The 19,101-nt window shown below is 49.3% G+C and overlaps 2 protein-coding genes across 3 annotated transcripts; one reads left to right on the top strand and one right to left on the bottom strand.

The window, feature by feature from the left end:
• Position 1: 1 nt before the first annotated feature.
• Positions 2-1,402, bottom strand: MCCD1 (mitochondrial coiled-coil domain 1). The gene is made up of 2 exons (XM_004286632.4): positions 1,055-1,402; positions 2-511 (listed from the first exon to the last, which is right to left on the bottom strand). Exons 1-2 carry the CDS (start codon positions 1,376-1,378, stop codon positions 323-325), a joined length of 513 nt encoding a protein of 170 aa, XP_004286680.2. The 5' UTR covers positions 1,379-1,402; the 3' UTR covers positions 2-322.
• A 128-nt stretch (positions 1,403-1,530) lies between these two features.
• On the top strand, positions 1,531-17,025 carry LOC101271749 (BOLA class I histocompatibility antigen, alpha chain BL3-7-like). Of its 2 annotated transcripts, XM_004286619.4 has the most exons (9): positions 1,531-1,578; positions 13,496-13,727; positions 14,043-14,312; positions 14,514-14,789; positions 15,411-15,686; positions 15,805-15,915; positions 16,346-16,378; positions 16,522-16,569; positions 16,732-17,025. In XM_004286619.4, exons 1-9 carry the CDS (start codon positions 1,546-1,548, stop codon positions 16,734-16,736), a joined length of 1,284 nt encoding a protein of 427 aa, XP_004286667.3. In that variant the 5' UTR covers positions 1,531-1,545; the 3' UTR covers positions 16,737-17,025. The 2 variants fall into 2 exon arrangements, with proteins under 2 accessions (XP_004286667.3, XP_049571647.1); XM_049715690.1 differs by lacking the exons at positions 16,522-16,569; positions 16,732-17,025 and having other exon boundaries at positions 16,249-16,379.
• Positions 17,026-19,101: the final 2,076 nt, after the last annotated feature.

Raw genomic sequence — 19,101 nt, forward strand, 5'->3', positions numbered from 1 at the left:
GTGTCTGTAAGCGCTCCGTCCCTTTATTGGTTTTGGGGTGAGGCTATTTTAGGGCATAATCCGGAGTAAATTCCCGTGGGGACTGTGTACACTGCTGTGGGGCGGAGGTCAGTAGGAGGTGTCAGACTGGGGGATGTTACTGAAAAGACTGCAGAGGCTGTGGCTTCTCACTACTTTGCAATTTCTGGCCCTTTGTGGTGGTTTCTTCCGTTTCCTTAGTGGCCTGGGAGAGGCTGGGATGTTTCTGATCAAAGGGCTGGGGAGGGAGGGTAGTGTGCAGTATTTCCAGTGTAGGAGGGTGAAGTGGCAACTGGTGGAAAGCTTAGGTGTCTTCTCCCAGGCTCTCTCTGTGTCTCCTCATCTGTTCCTTCAGCTTCTGGATCTTGAGCACCAGGGCCTGGGCTTCCCAGGCCCCCTCTTGCCCTTCGAGCAGGGCCTGGTACAGCTCCAACTGCTGCTCCAGCAGCTCCTCAGCTTGGGCCAGCTCAGCTGTGGGGCGGGGCCAGGGGTCCTGGGAGAGGGGGGTGTTAGGAAAGAGCATCAGCCAGGGCAGGGGGCTGAGGTTCACTGCCTCCTTCCTGTTTTTCAGCACCATTAGTTTAAGGTCATGTGTATTGCGATGCCTGCAGTACACATGATCTTAACAGCAGTACATCTGTATTGCTTCCTGTCTTAGGCATAGGCCTGGGGGGAGGGGGAAAGTTAGAGATCACAGCCCAGGGGCTATAACTGGACTTCTGTGTGACGTATGGGAAGGGGAGAACTGGCTGTCCCAACCCGCCCTGAGAAATAATTAACTGTTGGATGAGGGGAAATTCCTGTTCAAGGACTTCGTGGACTGTGCAGGGAGGGAGGGGTGTAGGTAGAGGGTGCCCTGAGGTCTGGAGGGGGTGGGGGCAGGGAGGGTGCTAGGGAATTGAGGAACTAGGCAGCATGCTCTAGGGGTGGGGGTAGTGTCTGCACTCAGCTGGCCTGTGGTACAGGGTGAGATGGGAGGGGATTCCCTGCCCCCAGTACACATTTGCCCTCCACCCTCACTCTTGGTGCCACTTACCCTGGAAGGTGACATCTGCCCAGCGCCTGTGGAGCTAGTCTTTTCTGTGCTTGCCTTGGGACCCTGGGAGCAGCACCTCCAGGAGCCCTGGAGTGCCGGGGGCCAGGGTGGCAGGAGGAGGCGACGGCAGCAACTTCGGGAGAGCCAGGGCAAAGGGAGAACCATGGCTGGGGAGGCAAGGAGCTGTCTGAGCCACCCAACAGCCACCAGGAACTGGCTCCCTCCGCGCTGTGGCCTCGCTTCAGTGCCTGGCCCTGCCCCTGCCCTGCTCTGCTGCACCTGCCCGCCTCCTAACCTGGCCCCAGACAGAGTCCAGGAACTCATGTTGCCTGGTGTGAGAATGCTCCTGCCAGGTTAGGCAGAACTTGCTTTAGAACCCTGGTCCCCAGCCTACTGCATGTCTTGTGTCTGTTTTTCTTAGCACTGTGTGTTTTCTCACTCCTCTCAAATCTGCAAGGTAGGAATTGCATTACTGGTTGGCAGATGAGGAAATGGTCAGAGAATTTCGTTCAGCACTCAATTCAGTAAGTATGGGCTGGGGCCTGCTCTGGGCCGGATGTGCTCAAGGCTCCACAGCTGGTTGGTGGAAAAGCCAGGAAGATTCACCCCCAGGTCTACCTGACTTGAAAGCTCATACCCATTGACCTCAAGTATTGCTTCTCCCTCTGTTTCTCTTTCCTCTTCTTGCTGGCCCAGAGGGACCTTTTTCCTTGTCCCTGCTGTACATTGCACATCTTCAGTGTTTGCCTTCTCTGGTAAGTCTGGGCGCTATACACTGGTACCGGTTTCAAGCTTTGTTGAACTGGTGAGCCCTCCCATCAAACCATGGAGGACATCACACTGAATTCGGAGGGAAGATGGCCTCTTCCATGGTGTGGGGGTCCAGGAACCAGAGAGGAAGACCTTCCTGCAGGTCAATCGTTTTTGAACTTGAAGGGCTGAAGCACCTTTAGATGAGGTCAGAGACCTCACGTTCCCCATTAGCTGGCAGGTTCCCATTTTTCAGTAGAAAAAGAATCCCTCTAAAATTTTGGAGGAGAGCAGCTTTCCTTCTTGTCTCTCGGTGATAGGGTTATACATGGTTCATTTTTGAACTGCAATGTATGCACAGGCTAAAGTCCTACTTATTGGGATATAAGAGGCCCAAACTACTGTTGTTACAGTTAAGGGAAACTAGTATACGATTAAACAGCCCACAACATTCAACATTGAAGTGAAACTAACCACATTTATAAATTAAAAGCAAGATTAGCAGCTGTTAAGAAAACTTGTGTAAGACAATCTAAATGATGCAAAAATAATGAAGTATCCTTCCTGAAAATTAGACATTTCAACCATCTGAGGTTTTTTTTTAATTTTTATTTTTTTTTTTATTTATTCATTTGGCTGTGCTGGGTCTTACTTGAGGCATGTGGGATCTTAGTTGCGGCATGCAGGATCTAGTTCCCCAACCAGGGATTGAACCTGGGCCCCTTGCATTGGGAGCATGGAGTCTTAACCACTGGACCACCAGGGAGGTCCCAACCCTCTGAGTTTCTGTTTCAGGTTATGAACTCCAAAATGGACTAACATCCAATAACTTGCAGTGTGCAGTCCTAAGTCGTGAATTATAATAGAGTCTGTGGATTTCGCTTTGTTCGTCTGTGAGAACTAAAGAAAAAGCTGGTATTTGGATCAGTTCAAATCTATTGGATGAGCTGTGGATCTCATAGTCATGGAAATGAAGGGATGAAGATAGATAAATGTAAACCTGGATTGTTACTGTGTGTATTTATTTTTGTTATTCCTGTATCTAATAGTCTTTCTTTATATAATAAGTTTTATGTCTAGTAGTACTTTTAAAATTATTTTTATTTATTTATTTTTGGCTGCATTGAGTCTTCGTTGCTGTGCGTGGGCTTTTTTCTAGTTGCAGCGAGCAGGGGCTACTCTTTGTTGCTGTGTGTGGGCTTCTCATTGCAATGGCTTCTCTTTTGCGGAGCATGGGCTCTAGGCGCGTGGGCTTCAGTAGTTGCGGCACGTGGGCTCAGTAGTTGTGGCTCTTGGGCTCTAGAGCGCAGGCTCAGTAGTTGCAGTGCATGGGCTTAGTTGCTCTGTGGCATATGGGATCTTCCCAGACCAGGGCTTGAAACTGTGTCGCCTGCATTGGCAGGAGGATTCTTAACATCTGCACCACCAGGGAAGCCCTGCATTTATTTTAAATAAAAAAAATTTTATTGAGGTATAGTTGATTTACAATATTATGTTAGTTTCAGGTGTACAACATAGTGATCCATAATTTTTATAGATTATACTCAATTTAAAGTTTTTACAAAGTAGCGGCTATTTTTCCTTTGCTGTATAATACATCCTCGTAGCTTATTTATTTTATATATAGTAGTTTGTACCTCTTATTCCCTTACCCCTATCTTGCCCCTCCCCGTTTCCCTCTCTGCATTGGTACCCACTAGTTTGTTTCTATACCTGCTGTTTCTGTTTTGCTATATTCATTCGTTTAATTTTTTTAATTCTACATATAAGTGATAACGTACAGTATTTGTCTTTCTCTGACTTATTTCACTAAACATAATACCCTCCAGGGTCATCCATGTTGTTGTAAATGGCGAATTTTCATTCTTTTTAATGGCTGAATAGTATTCCATTAATCTGTTGATGAACACTTAGCTTGCTTCCATATCTTGGCAATTGTAAATAGTGATGCTATGAACATTGGGGTGCATGTATCCTTTTGAATTAGTGTTTTCATTTTCTTTTTTTTTAAAATTGGAGTATAGTTGCTTTACAATGTTGTGTTAGTTTCTGCTGTACAGCAAAGTGAATCAACCACATGTATATATATATCCCCTATTCCTTGGATTTCCTTCCCATTTAGGTCACCACAGAGCATTGAGTGTTTTCATCTTCTTTTTTAAAAAACATAATTAATTTGGTTGCGCTGGGTCTTAGTTGCGGCAGGCAGGCTCCTTAGTTTCGGCTCACGGGCTCCTTAGTTGTGGCACACGGGCTCCCCAGTTGTGGCATGCAAACTCTTAGTTGTGGCATGCATGTGGGATCTAGTTCCCTGACCAGAGATCAAACCCGGACCCCCTGCATTGGGAGCTCGGAGTCTTATCCACTGTGCCACCAGGGAAGTCCCCACATGGTAGTTCTATTTTTAGCTTTTTCAGGAAACTCCATACTCTTTTCCACAGTGGCTGTACCAAGTTACATTCCGATCAACAGCATACAAGTGTTCCCTTCTCTCCACATCCTCACTAACATTAGCTATTGACTTTTTAAAAAACATTTATTTATTTGTTTATTTACTTTTGGTTGCGTTGGGTCTTCGTTGCTGCGTGCGGGCTTTCTCTGGTTGTGGCGAGCGGGGGGCTACTCTTCATTGCAGCGCGCGGGCTTCTCATTGCAGTGGCTTCTCTTGTTGCGGAGCACAGGCTATAGAGCACAGGCTCAGTAGTTGTGGCGCATGGGCTTTGTTGCTCCACGGCATGTGGAATCTTCCCTGACCAGGGCACGAACCTGTGTCTCCTGCATTGGCAGGCAGATTCTTAGCCCCTGCGCCACCAGGGAAGCCCTGTTGACTTTATTTTTTAATTATTTATTTATTTAATTATTTATTTTTGGCTGTGTTGGGTCTTCGTTTCTGTGCAAGGGCTTTCTCCAGTTGCGGCAAGCGGGGTCACTCTTCATCGTAGTGCGCGGGCCTCTCATTATCGTGGCCTCTCTTGTTGCGGAGCACAGGCTCCAAACGCGCAGGCTCAGTAGTTGTGGCTCACGGGCCTAGTTGCACCGCGGCATGTGGGATTTTCCCAGACCAGGGCTCGAACACATGTCCCCTACATTGGCAGGCAGATTCTTAACCACTGCGCCACCAGGGAAGACCTTGACTTTTTTTTTTTTTTTTTTTTTTGCGGTACGCGGGCCTCTCACCGTTGTGGCCTCTCCCGTTGCGGAGCACAGGCTCCGGACGCGGAGGCTCAGCGGCCATGGCTCACAGGCGCAGCCCCTCTGCGGCATGTGGGATCTTCCCGGACCGGGGCACGAACCCATGTTGAGGCGGACTTTCAACCACTGCGCCACCAGGGAAGGCCCCCCTTGACTTTTTGATAATAGTTATTTTGACAGGTATGAGGTGATAGCTCATGATGGTTTTGATTTGCATTTCTCTTATGATTAGCAGTGTTGAACATCTTTTCATGTGCCTGTTGGCCATCTGTATGTCTTCTTTAGAAAAATGTCTATTCAGGTCTTCTGACCATTTTTTAATTGGGTTGTTTGTTTTTTTGATGTTGAGTTGTATGAGCTGTTTATGTTTTATATATTAACCCCTTATCGGTCATATCAATATTTTCTCCCATTCGTTAGTTTGTCTTTTTATTTTGTTGATGGTTTCATTTCCTCTGCAAAAGCTTATGAATTTTGGACTTCCCTGGTGCCGCAGTGGTTAAGAATCTGCCTGCCAATGCAGGGGACATGGGTTCGAGCCCTGGTCTGGGAAGATCCCACATGCTGCAGAGGAATTAAGCCCATGTGCCACTACTACTGAGCCTGGGCTCTAGAGCCCGTGAACTACAACTACTGAGCCTATGTACCACAACTACTGAAGCCCACACACCTAGAGTCCGTGCTCCACAACAAGAGAAGCCACCTCAAAGAGAAGCCCGTGCACCACAACGAAGAGTAGCCCCCACTCGCCACAACTAGAGAATGTCCTCACATAGCAATGAAGACCCAATGCAGCCAAAAATAAATAATATTTTTAATAAAAGCTTATGAGTTTTGGGACTTCTCTGGTGGTCCAGTGGCTAAGACTCTGTGTTCCCAATGCAGGGGGCCTGAGTTCGATCCCTGGTCGGGGAACTAGATCCCACATGCTGCAACTAAGTGTTCGCATGCTGCAGCTAAAGATCCCGCATGCTTCAACTAAAGATCCCGCATGCCACAATGAAGACTGAAGATCTGGCGTGCCGCAACTAAGACATGGCGCAGCTAAATAGATAAATATTAAAAAAAAAAAAAAAAAGCTTATGAGTTTTGGGAATTCCCTGGCAGTCCAGTGGTTAGGACTCGTTGCTTTCACTGCCACCACTCGGCGTGACCAAAAAAAAAAAAAACAAAAGAGCTTATGAGAGTTTAGTTAGGTCCCACATGGTTACTTTTGCTTTTGTTTTGTTTCCTTTGCCTTAGGAGACAGATCTGAAAAAATATTGCTGCTATTTATGTCGGAGGGTGTTCTGCCTGTCTTCTCTTCTAGGATTTTTATAGTTTCAGGTCTTACATTTAGGTCTTAAATCCATTTTGAGTTTATTTTTATATATGGTATGAGGAAATTTTCTAATCTCATTCTTTTACATGTAGCTGTCAGTTTTCCCATCACCACTTGTTGAAGAGACTGTCTTTTTTCCATTGTATATTCTTGCCTCCTTAGTTGTAGATTAACTGACTAGATGTGTGAGTTTATTATGTGTCTGTTTTTGTGCCAGTACTATGCTGTTTTGATTACTGTAGCTTTGCAGAATAATCTGAAATGAGGGAGCATGATACTTCCAGCTTTAATCTTTTTTCTCAAGATTGCTTTGGCAGTTTCGGGTCTTTTGTGGTCCATATAAATTTTAGGATTATTTGTTCCAGTTCTGTGTGTCCCATAGATTTTGGATCATTGTGTTTTTGTTTCAGTAGTTTCTAGGTATTTTTAAATTTCTCCTTTGATTTCTTCAGTGATCCATTAGCATGTTGTTTAGCTTCCATGTGTTTGTGTTTCTTGTAGATTTTTTCTTGTAGTTGATTTCTAGTCTCCTTTGTTGCCTCATTTTGGCTAACTTGCTGTTTTTGTTTCTATGTATCTGATAGATTGGTTACATTTCCTGATCTTGGAAAAGTGGCCTTTTGTAGGAGACATTATGCATCCCAGCTGTACACTCCTCTCTGGTCACCAGAGCTATATGCTCTAGGGGTGCCCCCTTTGTGGGCTGTGTGAGTCCTTCTGTTGTGGTGGGCTTACTACTGTGGACCATCTAGTAGGCATGGCTGGCCCCTGGTCTGGTTGATTGCCAGGCCTTGCCTTGTGCAGAAGCTGATGGCTGCTGTTTGGCAGGGCTGGGTCATGAGGTAGCTTGTGTGGGATCCCAGGGGGTCCTGGGGCTAAAGCTGGCTCACTGGTGGGCAGATCCAGGTTCGGGGGGGGTATGGTTGTGGGTTCGGGTTCCCGGATCTAGTGTTGGTCTGCTGGTGAGTGGGGCTGAATCTTGGGGTGGCTGGCTGAGGAGTCTAAGGTATCCCAAAGCTGGTGTTGGCCTGCTGGTGGGTGGGGCCGGGGCATGGGGGATCCCAGGACTTGTGCCCACTCACTGGAGGTGGAGCTGGGTCCTGGGGTCTCTGATTGTGGGACCCTGGGGGTCCCAAAGCTGGTGTCAGCTTGCTGGTGGATGAGGCTGGATCTCAGGGCAGCAGGCTGATGGGCCCAAGATGTCCCAGAGCAGGAGTTGACCTGCTGGTGGGCAGTGCTGGGGCTTAGGAAGTCCCGGGACTGGTGCCAGCCTGCTGGTGTGTTGGTTGGGTCCTGACAATGCAGGCTGCGGGGCTATGTTGGTCCCTGGGCCAGTGTCCACCTGTTGGTGGGTGGGGTTGGGGTCCAGATGATCCCAGGGCTGGTGCCCACTCACCAGTGGGTGAAACTGGGCCCTGGGGCTAGTGCTGGCCCACTGGCAGGCAGAGCCAGGACCTGGGTTCTCTGGCTGCTGGGCCCAGGTATCCCAGAACTGGTGTTGTATTGCTGGTGGATGACACTGAGGCCCAGCAGGACCTGGGGCTGGCATCGCCCTGCTGGTAGGTGGGCTGGGTCCTGCCCTGTCAGCCTCGGGGCTGTGGTGGTCCTGGGGGTGGTATCCGTTCACTGGTGGGGGGAGTTGAGGTTTAGTGGGTTCTGGTGTTGGAGCCTGCTGATTGGTATGTGAGGCTGGTTCTGAGGCTGGTATCGACTTGCTGGTGGATAGTGCTGGGGCCCAGAGTGTCCTGGGGCTGATGCCTGCCCAGTGATGGGTGGAGCTGGGTCCAGGGGTTTCGGGAAGCTGGGTCCAGGGCCCTGGGAATCTTAAGTCTAGTGCCTGTGCACTTGTGTGTGGGGCTGGCTCCTGGGCCCTTTGGTGGACAGGGCCATGTCTGAGGGTGGCTTTGAGCTCAAGGAGTTTAAGGCAGCCTGCCTGGGAGCCCACATCCCCTCATTCTCACCGCCACACCCCTCCCCCAACACGTAATGATCCTTTTGAGGTCTGTGCAGCGTTGCATTGCCCTGGCCCGCCTCCTAGTGGAGCAAAACTTCCCAGCCATTGCCATCCTCTGTGGGATGCCCCAGGAGGAGAGGTGAGTCAGAGATGAGGAAGATGTTTTGTGTCCTTGCGAGGAAAAGAGGCCATTAAAAGAAGGGACTTTCAACATTTTTCTGCTTTCCTTTCTCACAAAGGCTTTCTTAGTATCAACAGTTTAAAGATTTTCAACAGTGAATTCTTGTGGCCGAGGCATGGACATCGAGCGGGTGAACATTGACTTTAGAATTCAGACACCTGCCCCTGAATGTTCAACTTGTCAGCATTAGAGACCAATACCGGGCCCTGATATAGCACTGTCTCTTGAGTGACCAACTAGCTGCTAATTGACAAATTGACTTGCTTTCTGTCCCCTCCATCCTTGGAGGGCCAGAGGTTCATCTTCACTGGGACAGACACCTATTCCGTGTACGGATCTTCTTTTCCGGTCCTCAGAACTTTAGCCAGCACCGCTACGTGGTGGCCATTGAAATTCCTGATGCACAGACTTGGAATTGCTCTTAGCAGAGTATCTGACCAGGGGCCAACTTCACAGTGAAGGAGGTGCAGGCTGGGCCATGACCATGAGATCCACTGGTCATATCACAGTTTGCACCACCCAGGGGCTGCCAGCCACACAGAATGCTGGACAGGCCTTCTGAAGATGCAACTAAAGCTCCATCTTTGAGGAAACATCTAGAAGGGATGAGGATACATCTTTCTGGACACAGTGTATTATTAAATCAGAGACTTTTATATAGTGCCATGTTCTCAATAGGAAAATAAGGTGGGTCCAGGACCAAGGTTTGGAAACAGGTGTCACCCCATTTACCATTACTTTCAATCACCCACGGGGGGGATTTTACACTTCCTGCCTTCACATCTCCACAGGGTTGGGGGTCCTGGTTCTCCAAAGGGGCACTTTTATAAGGTGTACCACAAGGATACCATGGAACTACGCCTCTACACATTACTGTTGCCTCCAGAGAAGTTTGGACTCCATGTGCCCAGAGACCAGCAGGTAAGAAGAGGAGTTCCCTCTTCTCGAGGAAGGAGTAATTTACCCTAATCTGCAGAAAGGGGTGGAGCTACTACCACACAATGAGGGCAGGAGGAATCCATTCAGAAGTGGTGGTAGACTGGGCACTTCCTGGTTCTCTCACGTTCCCTGTAATTTGAACAGACAAATGCAGCAACCCAGCCTGAGAAAGGCTGCTCAAGCTGTCATGACAGAATACCATCGGCTGGGATACTTAAAAACAGAAATTAATTTGCTCACAGTTCTGGAGGCTGGAAGTCCAAGATCAAGATGCCAGCAGGGTTAGTGTCTGGTGGGGCCTTTCTTCCTGGCTTGCAGACAGTGACCTCACAGCCTTTCCTCTGTGAGCACAGGGGAATTGAAAAAGGGAGAGACGGAATTCCCTGGTGTTCCAGTGATTAGGACTCCATACTTTCACTGCCGAGGGCCCGGGTTTGATCCCTGGTCGGGGAACTAAGATCCCACAAGCCACTCGGCATGGCCAAACCACCACCCCCACCAAAAAAAAAAAAGAAGAAAAGGAAAAACAAAAAGGCTATCTCTGGTGTCTCTTGCTCTTCTTTTTTTTCTTTAAATTAATTTATTTATTTTTGGCTGCGTTGGGTCTTTGTTGCTGCACGCGGGCTTTCTCTAGTTGCAGCATGCAGGGGCTACTCCTCATTGCAGTGTGCGGGCTTCTCATCGCGGTGGCCTCTCTTGCTGCAGAGCACGGGCTCTAGGCAAGTGGGCCTCAGTAATTGTAGCGTGTGGGCTCAGTAGTTGTGGCTCATGGGCTCCAGAGCGCAGGCTCAGCAGTTGTGGCTCATGGGCCCAGCTGCTCCGCGGCACGTGGGATCCTCCCGGACCAGGGCTCGAACCCATGTGCCCTGCACTGGCAGGCGGATTCTCAACCATCGCGCCACCAGGGAAGCCCTCTTGCTCTTCTTATAAAGACACCAGTTCTATCATATTAGGGCTCCATCCTTATGATCTTGTTTAGTCTTAATTACCTCCTTAAAGGCTCTATCTTCAAATAGAGTCTCATTGGTCTTTAGGTCTTCAACATAAGAATTTGGTTGGGAGGGATGTAATTAAGTCCAATAACAGAAGTGTTTGATTTCCAGAGGCCCAGACCCATCAGGTGTGAAGGTTTGGGTCACACTCCCAGGTAAGGCACAGGACCCACGCTCCTGTGCTCTGAAATCTATGACAGCGTTTGTGCAGAGGCCCTGCTTCCTGTGGGCTGTTCCCAGACAGTAACTGGTCACAGCAGGGACACCATGGGAGGCTCATTCCTGGGAGACATGGGACTCCTCTGATGACCAACTGTGACTTGAGGACTCCCTCTGGCCTTGCTTAACTTCGCTTAGATTGTTTTTGATGGTCTTGGAGAGTCCAGGAAAGCTCTCCTTCTGTTCATCACTTGCGATCAGAGTTGCATCTCGGTCTGCTGGCTCTCTCATCTTTTCTGGTTCCCTCTCCATATTCTCTGACAGATGTTTAATAAAATTCTGCTGAGTTTAATCCTATTTTGGCATTTGTTTCTTGGAGGACTGGGACTAACAAAATAATTTCCATCTGTATACCAACAACCTATTTACTTATTCCATCTTGTAAAATCCTTCTCTTTACCCAACTTCTACCAGCATCTGTTCCATTTCGCTTGTTTCGTATTATCTCTTTGAGGTGATAGATGTTTGGTTTTCTAAAAATTGAAGTGTAGTTAAGTTATAATGCTGTGTTAGTTTCAAGTGTACAGCAAAGTGATTCAGTAAATACATATATATTGATATATATTTTCAGATTCTTTTCTATTACAGGTTATTACAAGATATTGAATATAATTCCTTGTGCTATTAGATCATTGTTTACCTATTTTATTTATAGTAGTGTGTATATGTTAATCCCAAACTCCTAATTTATATCTCCCCCCACCCACTTTTGCCTTTGATAACCGGAAGTTTGTTTTCTATGTCATGAGTCTATTTCTGTTTTGTAAATAAGCTCATTTGTATCATTTTCTTAAGGTTCCACATATAAGTGATATCATATGATATTTGTCTTTCTCTGTCTGACTAACTATAGATGTTTGTTGTTTTAAGCTGCTAAGGTTTAGAAGTAGTTTGATACACAACAGTAGATAACTAACAAAGCTCTCTTAAGTCTCTATTACTCTATAGTTATTGCCTAAATCTGTTTTATCTCCTTTCACCTTGAAAATGTTATTTATCCTCACTTCCAATTCCTCTCTTCCTCTTTTTTTTCCCCTCTTCATTCCTTTACTTTTGTTTTCTTTTGTCTTTTCTCCTTCCCCCTTGCTTTCTTCCTTCTCTCCTCTCCTTCCTTTATTCTTATTATCGAATGTTTCAAACATATAAAATAATACTATGTGGTTATACTGAAAACTGAAAGGAAGCATTATCTGTATATGCTAAAATTATAATGCCAAGGTATATGGAATAAAAGTAAAATAAAGGAAGAAAAGAAAATGCCTGGGTGATTCTGCAAACAAGTAAGTGACTTTCAACTGCTATTTCCTTTCCTTAAGCTGAGTTTGTTTGTTTCTTTTAAAAAAATATTTGTTTATTTATCTGGCTGCGTCGTGTCTTAGTTGTGGCATGCGGGCTCTTTGTTGTGGCACGCAACCTTCTCACTAGTTGTGGCACGTGGGCTCCAGAGCGTGAGGGCTCAGTAGTTGCAGTGTGTGGGCTCTCTAGTTGTGGTGCAGGCTCAGTAGTTGTAGCACGCTCAGTTGCCCTGTGGCACGTGGGATCCTAGTTCTCAGCCAGGGATTGAACGGGCGTCCCCTGCATTGGAAGGTGGATGCTTAACCACTGGACCACCAGGGAAGTCCCAAGCTGAGTTTCATTTTCAGAGTAAACAGATCAGCTCCATGAACTCTTACACATTTCTGGTAAAAGCTTAAGTTGGTACTAGCACTTTTTAAAAAATTTATGTTTTTACTGAAGTATAGTTGATTTACAATGTTTTGTTGGGTACTAGCACTTTGGAACTCAAAATAGCATTATCTAGTATGGTTAAAGTGTATATACCATACTCCAGTATTTGATTTTTAAAATCCTGAAAGAATATTTAATTTTTTTTTTTTTTTTTTGCGGTACACGGGCCTCTCACTGCTGTGGCCCCTCCCATCGCGGAGCACAGGCTCCGGACGCGCAGGCTCAGTGGCCATGGCTCACGGGCACAGCCGCTCCGCAGCATGTGAGATCTTCCCGGGCCGGGGCACGAACCCATGTCCCCGGCATCAGCAGGAGGACTCTCAACCACTGTGCCACCAGGGAAGCCCCCAAAATATAAATTTTATTTCATCATAACTTCAGTTCAAAATAATCAGTATGCCAGAATGGTATATTTTGGGGTGGTATTTTTCTGCTCCTCTTCAACTCACACAAACTCAGGGATATGGAATGAAGACAATTTTAAAACACAGCAACACAGGAGACACTGACACATGGTTTGGGAAAGTAAAATTTAGGAGCTTTGTGAGTATGATTGGCAGTGCTATTTAGGCACATTTCTGTATTGGTAAGGGCCAAAATCAGTTTTACAGATTAGATTCCTGATGTTTGCGGATCATAAAGATTGTGCTCCCCGCTATAGTTAACAAACACAAAGGAAACTATCCGATCCATATGGGAATCTCTATCTGGTGTTTTCAGGCACAACTTCTCCAGGTTTAAAGCACAAAACCCCTGTTCCTCCACCTCCATTCCCAGAGAGACCTCACTCTCTGGCATCAAGGTCCCTGGCGGGTGAGTTTTCTTCTAGAAGAGTCCAAGGGGTGAGAGATAAGGGGTGAGAGGCAGATGGTCCTGTTCAGCCACGATGGTTTCGAAAGAACACTGGAGGAAAAACTGGCTGAGCCCAATCTGGGCATGGGTTCTTGGTTTCCTCAGACAGCCCCTGGGCCAGGACTCAGAGAGACAATGTGACGAAGAGCATTCGCTGCAGGAGGAGCGGGATCAGGGCAAGAACTCAGGGCAAGAACTCAGGGCCAGAACTCGAGTGTGGCTCACTGGGTCTCTCTCAGGGCGGTGTCTGGGGCGGGGACGCTCAGTGTTGGGGATTCTTCAACTCCCCTGAGTTTCACTTTCTCTCTCTCAGCCTGTGTCGAACCCTCCTGACTGGATACTCATGACGACGCCCCAGTCCTCACTCCCATTGCGTGTCCGGTTTCTGGAGAAGCCAATCAGCGTCCCCGCGGTTCCCGGTTATAAAGTCTCCACCGACCCGCCGCACGCAGTTTCGCCTCAGACGCCGAGGTGGTGGGTCATGGCACCGCGAACCCTCCTCCTGCTCCTCTCCGGGGCCCTGGCTCTGACCGAGACCTGGGCGGGTGAGTGCGGGGTCGGGAGGGAACGGCCTCTGCGGGGAGGAGCGAGGAGACCCCGGGGGTCGGGGGTCAGGACTCCCAGGGAAGGAGCTACGCCTCCGCCCCCCCACCCCCGGTCCAGACCCGCCCCCTCACCCCGGTCCCCGCCTGTCCCTCCCTTGCTTCCCGCCCCCTCTTCTCTCCCCCCGGGGTGCCGGCCCTTCTCCGACCTCCACACCTTTTCCGTCTCACGAGCCCCTCTTCGCCTCCCCCCTCCCGGACCCAGGGACCCGCACCGGGAGGAGGGTCGGACCGGATCTCGCCCCTCCCCGCCCACAGGCTCCCACTCCCTGAGGTATTTCCACACCGGGGTGTCCCGGCCCGGCCGCGGGGAGCCCCGCTTCACCGCCGTCGGCTACGTGGACGACACGCAGTTCGTGTGGTTCGACAGCGACGCCCCGAATCCGAGGAAGGAGCCGCGGGCGCCGTGGGTGGAGCAGGAGGGGCCGGAGTACTGGGAAGAGGAGACGCGGATCTCCAAGGACGCCGCACAGATTTACCGAGTGAACCTGAACAACCTGCGCGTCTACTACAACCAGAGCAAGGCCGGTGAGCGACGCGGGCCCGGGTCCGGGTCACGACCCCCATCCCCAGGGACGGGCCGGCGTCGCCCCGCGTCTCCGGGTCCGAGGGTCACCCCAACATTGCGGGACCCGCCCGGCCCCGCGACTCGGGAGGAAACGGCGGGCCTTTACCCGGTTTCATTTTCAGTTTGGGTTTAATCGCTGCGGCTGGTCGGGGCGGGGTCAGGGTCTCACACCCTCCAGGAGGTGTACGGCTGCGACGTGGGGCCGGACGGTCGCCTCCTCCGCGGGTACAGACAGTTAGCCTACGACGGCGCCGATTACATCGCCCTGAACGAGGACCTGAGCTCCTGGACCGCGGCCGACGCGGCGGCTCAGATCTCCAAGCGCAAGTTTGAGAAAGCCGGTGCTGCGGAGCGCCACAGAGCCTACCTGGATGGGGCATGCGTAGAGGCGCTCCTCAGATACCTGGAGACCGGGAAGGACACGCTGCAGCGCGCAGGTACGAGGGGCCACGGAGCCTCCCTGGTCTCCCCTCGGGCTGGAGCTGGCTTCCCACAAGGGGAGGAAATGGGGTCCCTGTGGGAACACTGCCCCAACTTCTTGTCGGGAGAGGGAGGAATCTGCCCAGGTTTTCGTATTCTGTACAAGACAGTGACTCGCCGGTGGCCTCACTTCTCTGAAAGACAGTGAAGGAATCCAGTCTCTTTGGGGAAGAAACAGGAAACCAGCCCTGAAATAACTGACCAGTGGCGCCCTTTGACCCTGACCCCCATCTTGTGAACCATGACTTTCTCTCTCAAGGCCTGTTCTCAGCCTGAGAACATCTTAGGAGGCCTGACTCTAGCTTTTCTGAGTCATTCAGCCTCCACCAAAGTCAGGACCATTGCTCTGTATTCTCCCCTTTACATGGAGCCTCCTACCTTGGCTTTCATCCTTATCATAGAACTTGACAAGGACTGGGAGATTTTCCCATACCCCGGAGTCCAGGCTGGTGTCTGGTGTTTTTGCTGCTTCTTTTCAAACCTGTTGTGCTGTTCATTCTCAGGATGGTCACATGATGCTGCTTCAGTGGCCCATGAAGGTAACACTAAGTGTGAATTTTCTGATTCTTCCTCCTCAGACCCTCCAAAGACACACGTGACCCACCACCCCATCTCTGACCGTGAGGTCACCCTGAGGTGCTGGGCCCTGGGCTTCTACCCTAAGGAGATCTCACTGACCTGGCAGCGTGATGGGGAGGATCAGACCCAGGACATGGAGCTTGTGGAGACCAGGCCTTCAGGGGATGGAACCTTCCAGAAGTGGGTGGCCCTGGTGGTGCCTTCTGGAGAGGAGCAGAGATACACGTGCCATGTGCAGCACGAGGGGCTTCAGGAGCCCCTCACCCTGAGATGGGGTAAGGAGGGACACGTGGGGTGGAGCTTCCTCTCAGATAAAGCAGGAGCCTTTCTGGACACGTTCAGCAAGGTCGGGATTCAGGCCTGAGGTCAGGGCCCCTTCCCTTTCCTCCACAGAACCTCCTCAGTCCACCGTCCCCATCATGGCCCTCATTGTTGGCCTGGTTCTCTTGGTGGTCACTGGAGCCGTGGTGGCTGGAGCTGTGATCTGGAGGAAGAAGCACTCAGGTAGGGAAGGGAGGGAGGGATCTGAGGTTTCTTGTCTCACTGGGGGGTTCAAGCCCAGGTAGATGTTTGCCTGCCTCATTACTGGAAAGTACCCTACACACACATGTGGAATATGGAGCTGAGTGCTAACACTTACCCTTTCGTAAAGTACATATGAAAATTAAAGACAGATTTTTCACCTTCATAATTCCAGTTGAGGGCCTGTTTCTCAGCACTTGAAGGTCAGAGGGGGAAGGTCCCGCTAAGGGCAGACTCCCAGGAGGGCAGCTGGTCCACTCCCCCCATATCTCCTTTCTTCATGTTCCTGATCCTGTCCTGGATTTTTGGTTACAGTTCCGGAAAATTCTCTGCAGTCCAGGACAAGGGGGTTCCTCTAGGATCTCAGCTCAGTCTTCTCCCTGGCCTCTCACGTGAGGTTTTCTTCTTACAGGTGAAAAAGGAGGGAGCTACGCTCAGGCTGCAAGTAAGTGTGGAGGGGCTGTGATTCCTGAGACCCTTGTGAGGGTGCAGACAAGAGGCCATGGTGGGGGGCTCACCCTCCTAAAGTTCCTTCTCTAGTTTCTCTCCTGTGGGTTCTGACCACGTCCTGGTTTTGTTCTCCCCCAGGCAGCGACAGTGCCCAGGGCTCTGATGTGTCTCTCACGGATCCTAAAGGTGAGACCCTGGAGGGCCTGACTGGGAGAGGTGTTGGGGCGGAGGAAATGCCCCGGGTGGTGGGGAGCTTTGAATGGGACATTTGAGCATGTGAGGGGCTGTTGGGAAGGTCAGCACTTACATGACTGACCTGAATTTGTTCATGATTATTTTCTTTCACAGTGTGAGGCAGCAGCCTCGTGGGGACTGAGTGATGCACGGTCCCACTATGTGGCTTCAGATCCCGTGACTCCTCTTTCTGCAGCTGCATCTGAATGTGTCTGTGTTCCTCGTAGCATAATGTGAGGAAGTGGGGAGACTGGCCCACCCCTGCCCACCACGACTCCTCCCCACCCTGACCTGTGTTCCTGTTCCAGCAGAGGCAGGGCTGGGCCACCTCCATCCCTGTCTTAACTTCGTGGTGCACTGAATAATAATGTCTTAACTTGCCTGTTGGAAATAAAATCTGTATATGAATTTTGTTTTTTCTAATTCCTGCCATGAGGGGTTGATGGGATAATAAGGAGAGGATTCCTGAAGTTTGAGAGAGGAAATAAATGGAAGCACTGAGACCCTTCCAGAATCCGTGTGCTTGCTGTGCTCTGTCTGCTGCAGGTGGGACAGGAGGAGGCTGTGAGGAGCTGAGCGTGGACGCGGCCTGAGCCCATTCCGTGCTCACTGCATCTTGGGCTTTGAGGTGGTCACTCCTGGTCACATCTTCTCAGCTCTTTTGTCCTTGTCTCTTCAGAACTTTGTCCCACCAGCAGCTGTGATCTCAGAAGAAGTCACCAGGTGAGCCTCGGCTCAGGCCTGTGTCCAGTCCTCAGCCCCTATCTTTTGGGTGTTATTTGTTGTTTCTTTGTTTCTTTAGAGGTTCTTGCCTGAGTTTGTGTTTTATTCTCCTCTGGGTGTCCCCCACCTCTGACAGCTGGAGGAGTCGTTTGGCCTGTCGTGGTCCCCACAAGGCCCAAGGCTGCCCCTGCACACGGGAGAGTCTGTGGTGTCCAGAGGTGGATTTTCAGATTCATCCAGCTCTTGCCCTTTGTCTAGGGTTTGATTGTTCTTTCCATATTTCCCCCAACCTTCTCAAAGGATCCAGATTCTGGAATTAGCAGAAAGGCGGGAAACCATAATGTCTCGTCTTAGGTAAGTTCCTGTCGGAATTCTGCTCTGCTCGCCTACCCACTCTCCCTGCCCTTAGCTCTAGTAATCCCAGTGCTGGCTCCAGTACAAACTCATGGATTTATAAAGCAGAGTCTAGGACTTCCCTGGTGGTCCGTTAGTTAAGATGCTGCTCTTCCACTGCAGGGGGCTTGGGTTTGATCCCTGGTCAGGGAAGTTCCACACCCTGTGTGGCCAAAAAAAAGAAGGAAAAAAAAAAAGTAAAGCAGAGTCTAATTTAGGTTTATATTTGGTTGGAAAATAGGACCCATAAGTCAAGGGTCATTGTTTTCTGAAAAGAAAAATATACTTGTGTGAGGCAGTGCAGAGGAGGGTTGGTTGGTGGGAAGGGGAGAACAGCACTTGTGAGACAAACACCGGCAGCACTGATGTCAATGTGAGTAGATGTTGTTCTGTAGCTGCCACAAAACAGCATTTGGCCTGAGGTCACGTTAATAAAGATACTGTCTCTAGAATAGGGAGGTGCTTTACATTGAACATTCACTCAACTGATACAGTTGTGTGCCAGATATATGACACAGTATTTTGCATCTGGGAAACATTGAAGTAAAAACAGAAAAATTGCTGGCCTTGTGGAGCATGTATTCTAGTGGGAAGAGACAGACTATGTGCCATCAGCATAGTAAATAAGGAAAGTGTTCTGTTACAAGGGGATACGTACAGTGGAAAAGATGCAGTGGAGAAGGTGATCCAGAGTGTGAGTACGGGGACAGGGAAAATGGGTGTTTTACTAGGGTGGTCAGGGAGGTCCTCACTGGGAAGGTGACCTTTGAGGAAAGATTTGAAGGACATGAGGAATTATCCCTGAGGATGTCTGGAGGAGGTTCTTTCCAGGCAGAGGGAACCTCCAGGCAAATGCACCAGGGCAGGAGCATGTCTGTGTGTCCCAGTTAAAGTGAGGAGGCCAGTATGGCAGGAGCAGAGATTAATTGAGATGAGATCAGAGGTACAGCCAGACCATGTAAGGCCTGGAGGATGCTGGAAGGGTTTTGACGTTTGCTCTGAGGGAGATGGGAGTTAGAAGATAGTTTTGAGCAGAAGAGGGAGATGGTATGACTTCTTGATTTTTTTTTTAATATTTTTATTTTATTGGAGTATAGTTGATTTACAGTATTGTGTTAGTTTCAAGTGTACAGCAAAGTGATTCAGTTATACATATACATATATTCTTTCTTTTTTAGATTCTTTTCTCTTATAGGTTATCACAGAATATTGAACAGAGTTCCCTGTGCTATACAGTAGGTCCTTGTTGGTTATCTATCTCATACATAGTAGTGTGTGTGTGTTCATCCCAAGCTCCTGATTTATCCCTCTCCCCCACGTTTCCCTTTTGGTAACTGTAAGTTTGTTTTTTGTTTTTTTTTTTAAAGA

The sequence above is a fragment of the Orcinus orca genome, chromosome 10, assembly GCF_937001465.1.
Source record: "Orcinus orca chromosome 10, mOrcOrc1.1, whole genome shotgun sequence".
NCBI lineage: Eukaryota > Metazoa > Chordata > Mammalia > Artiodactyla > Delphinidae > Orcinus > Orcinus orca.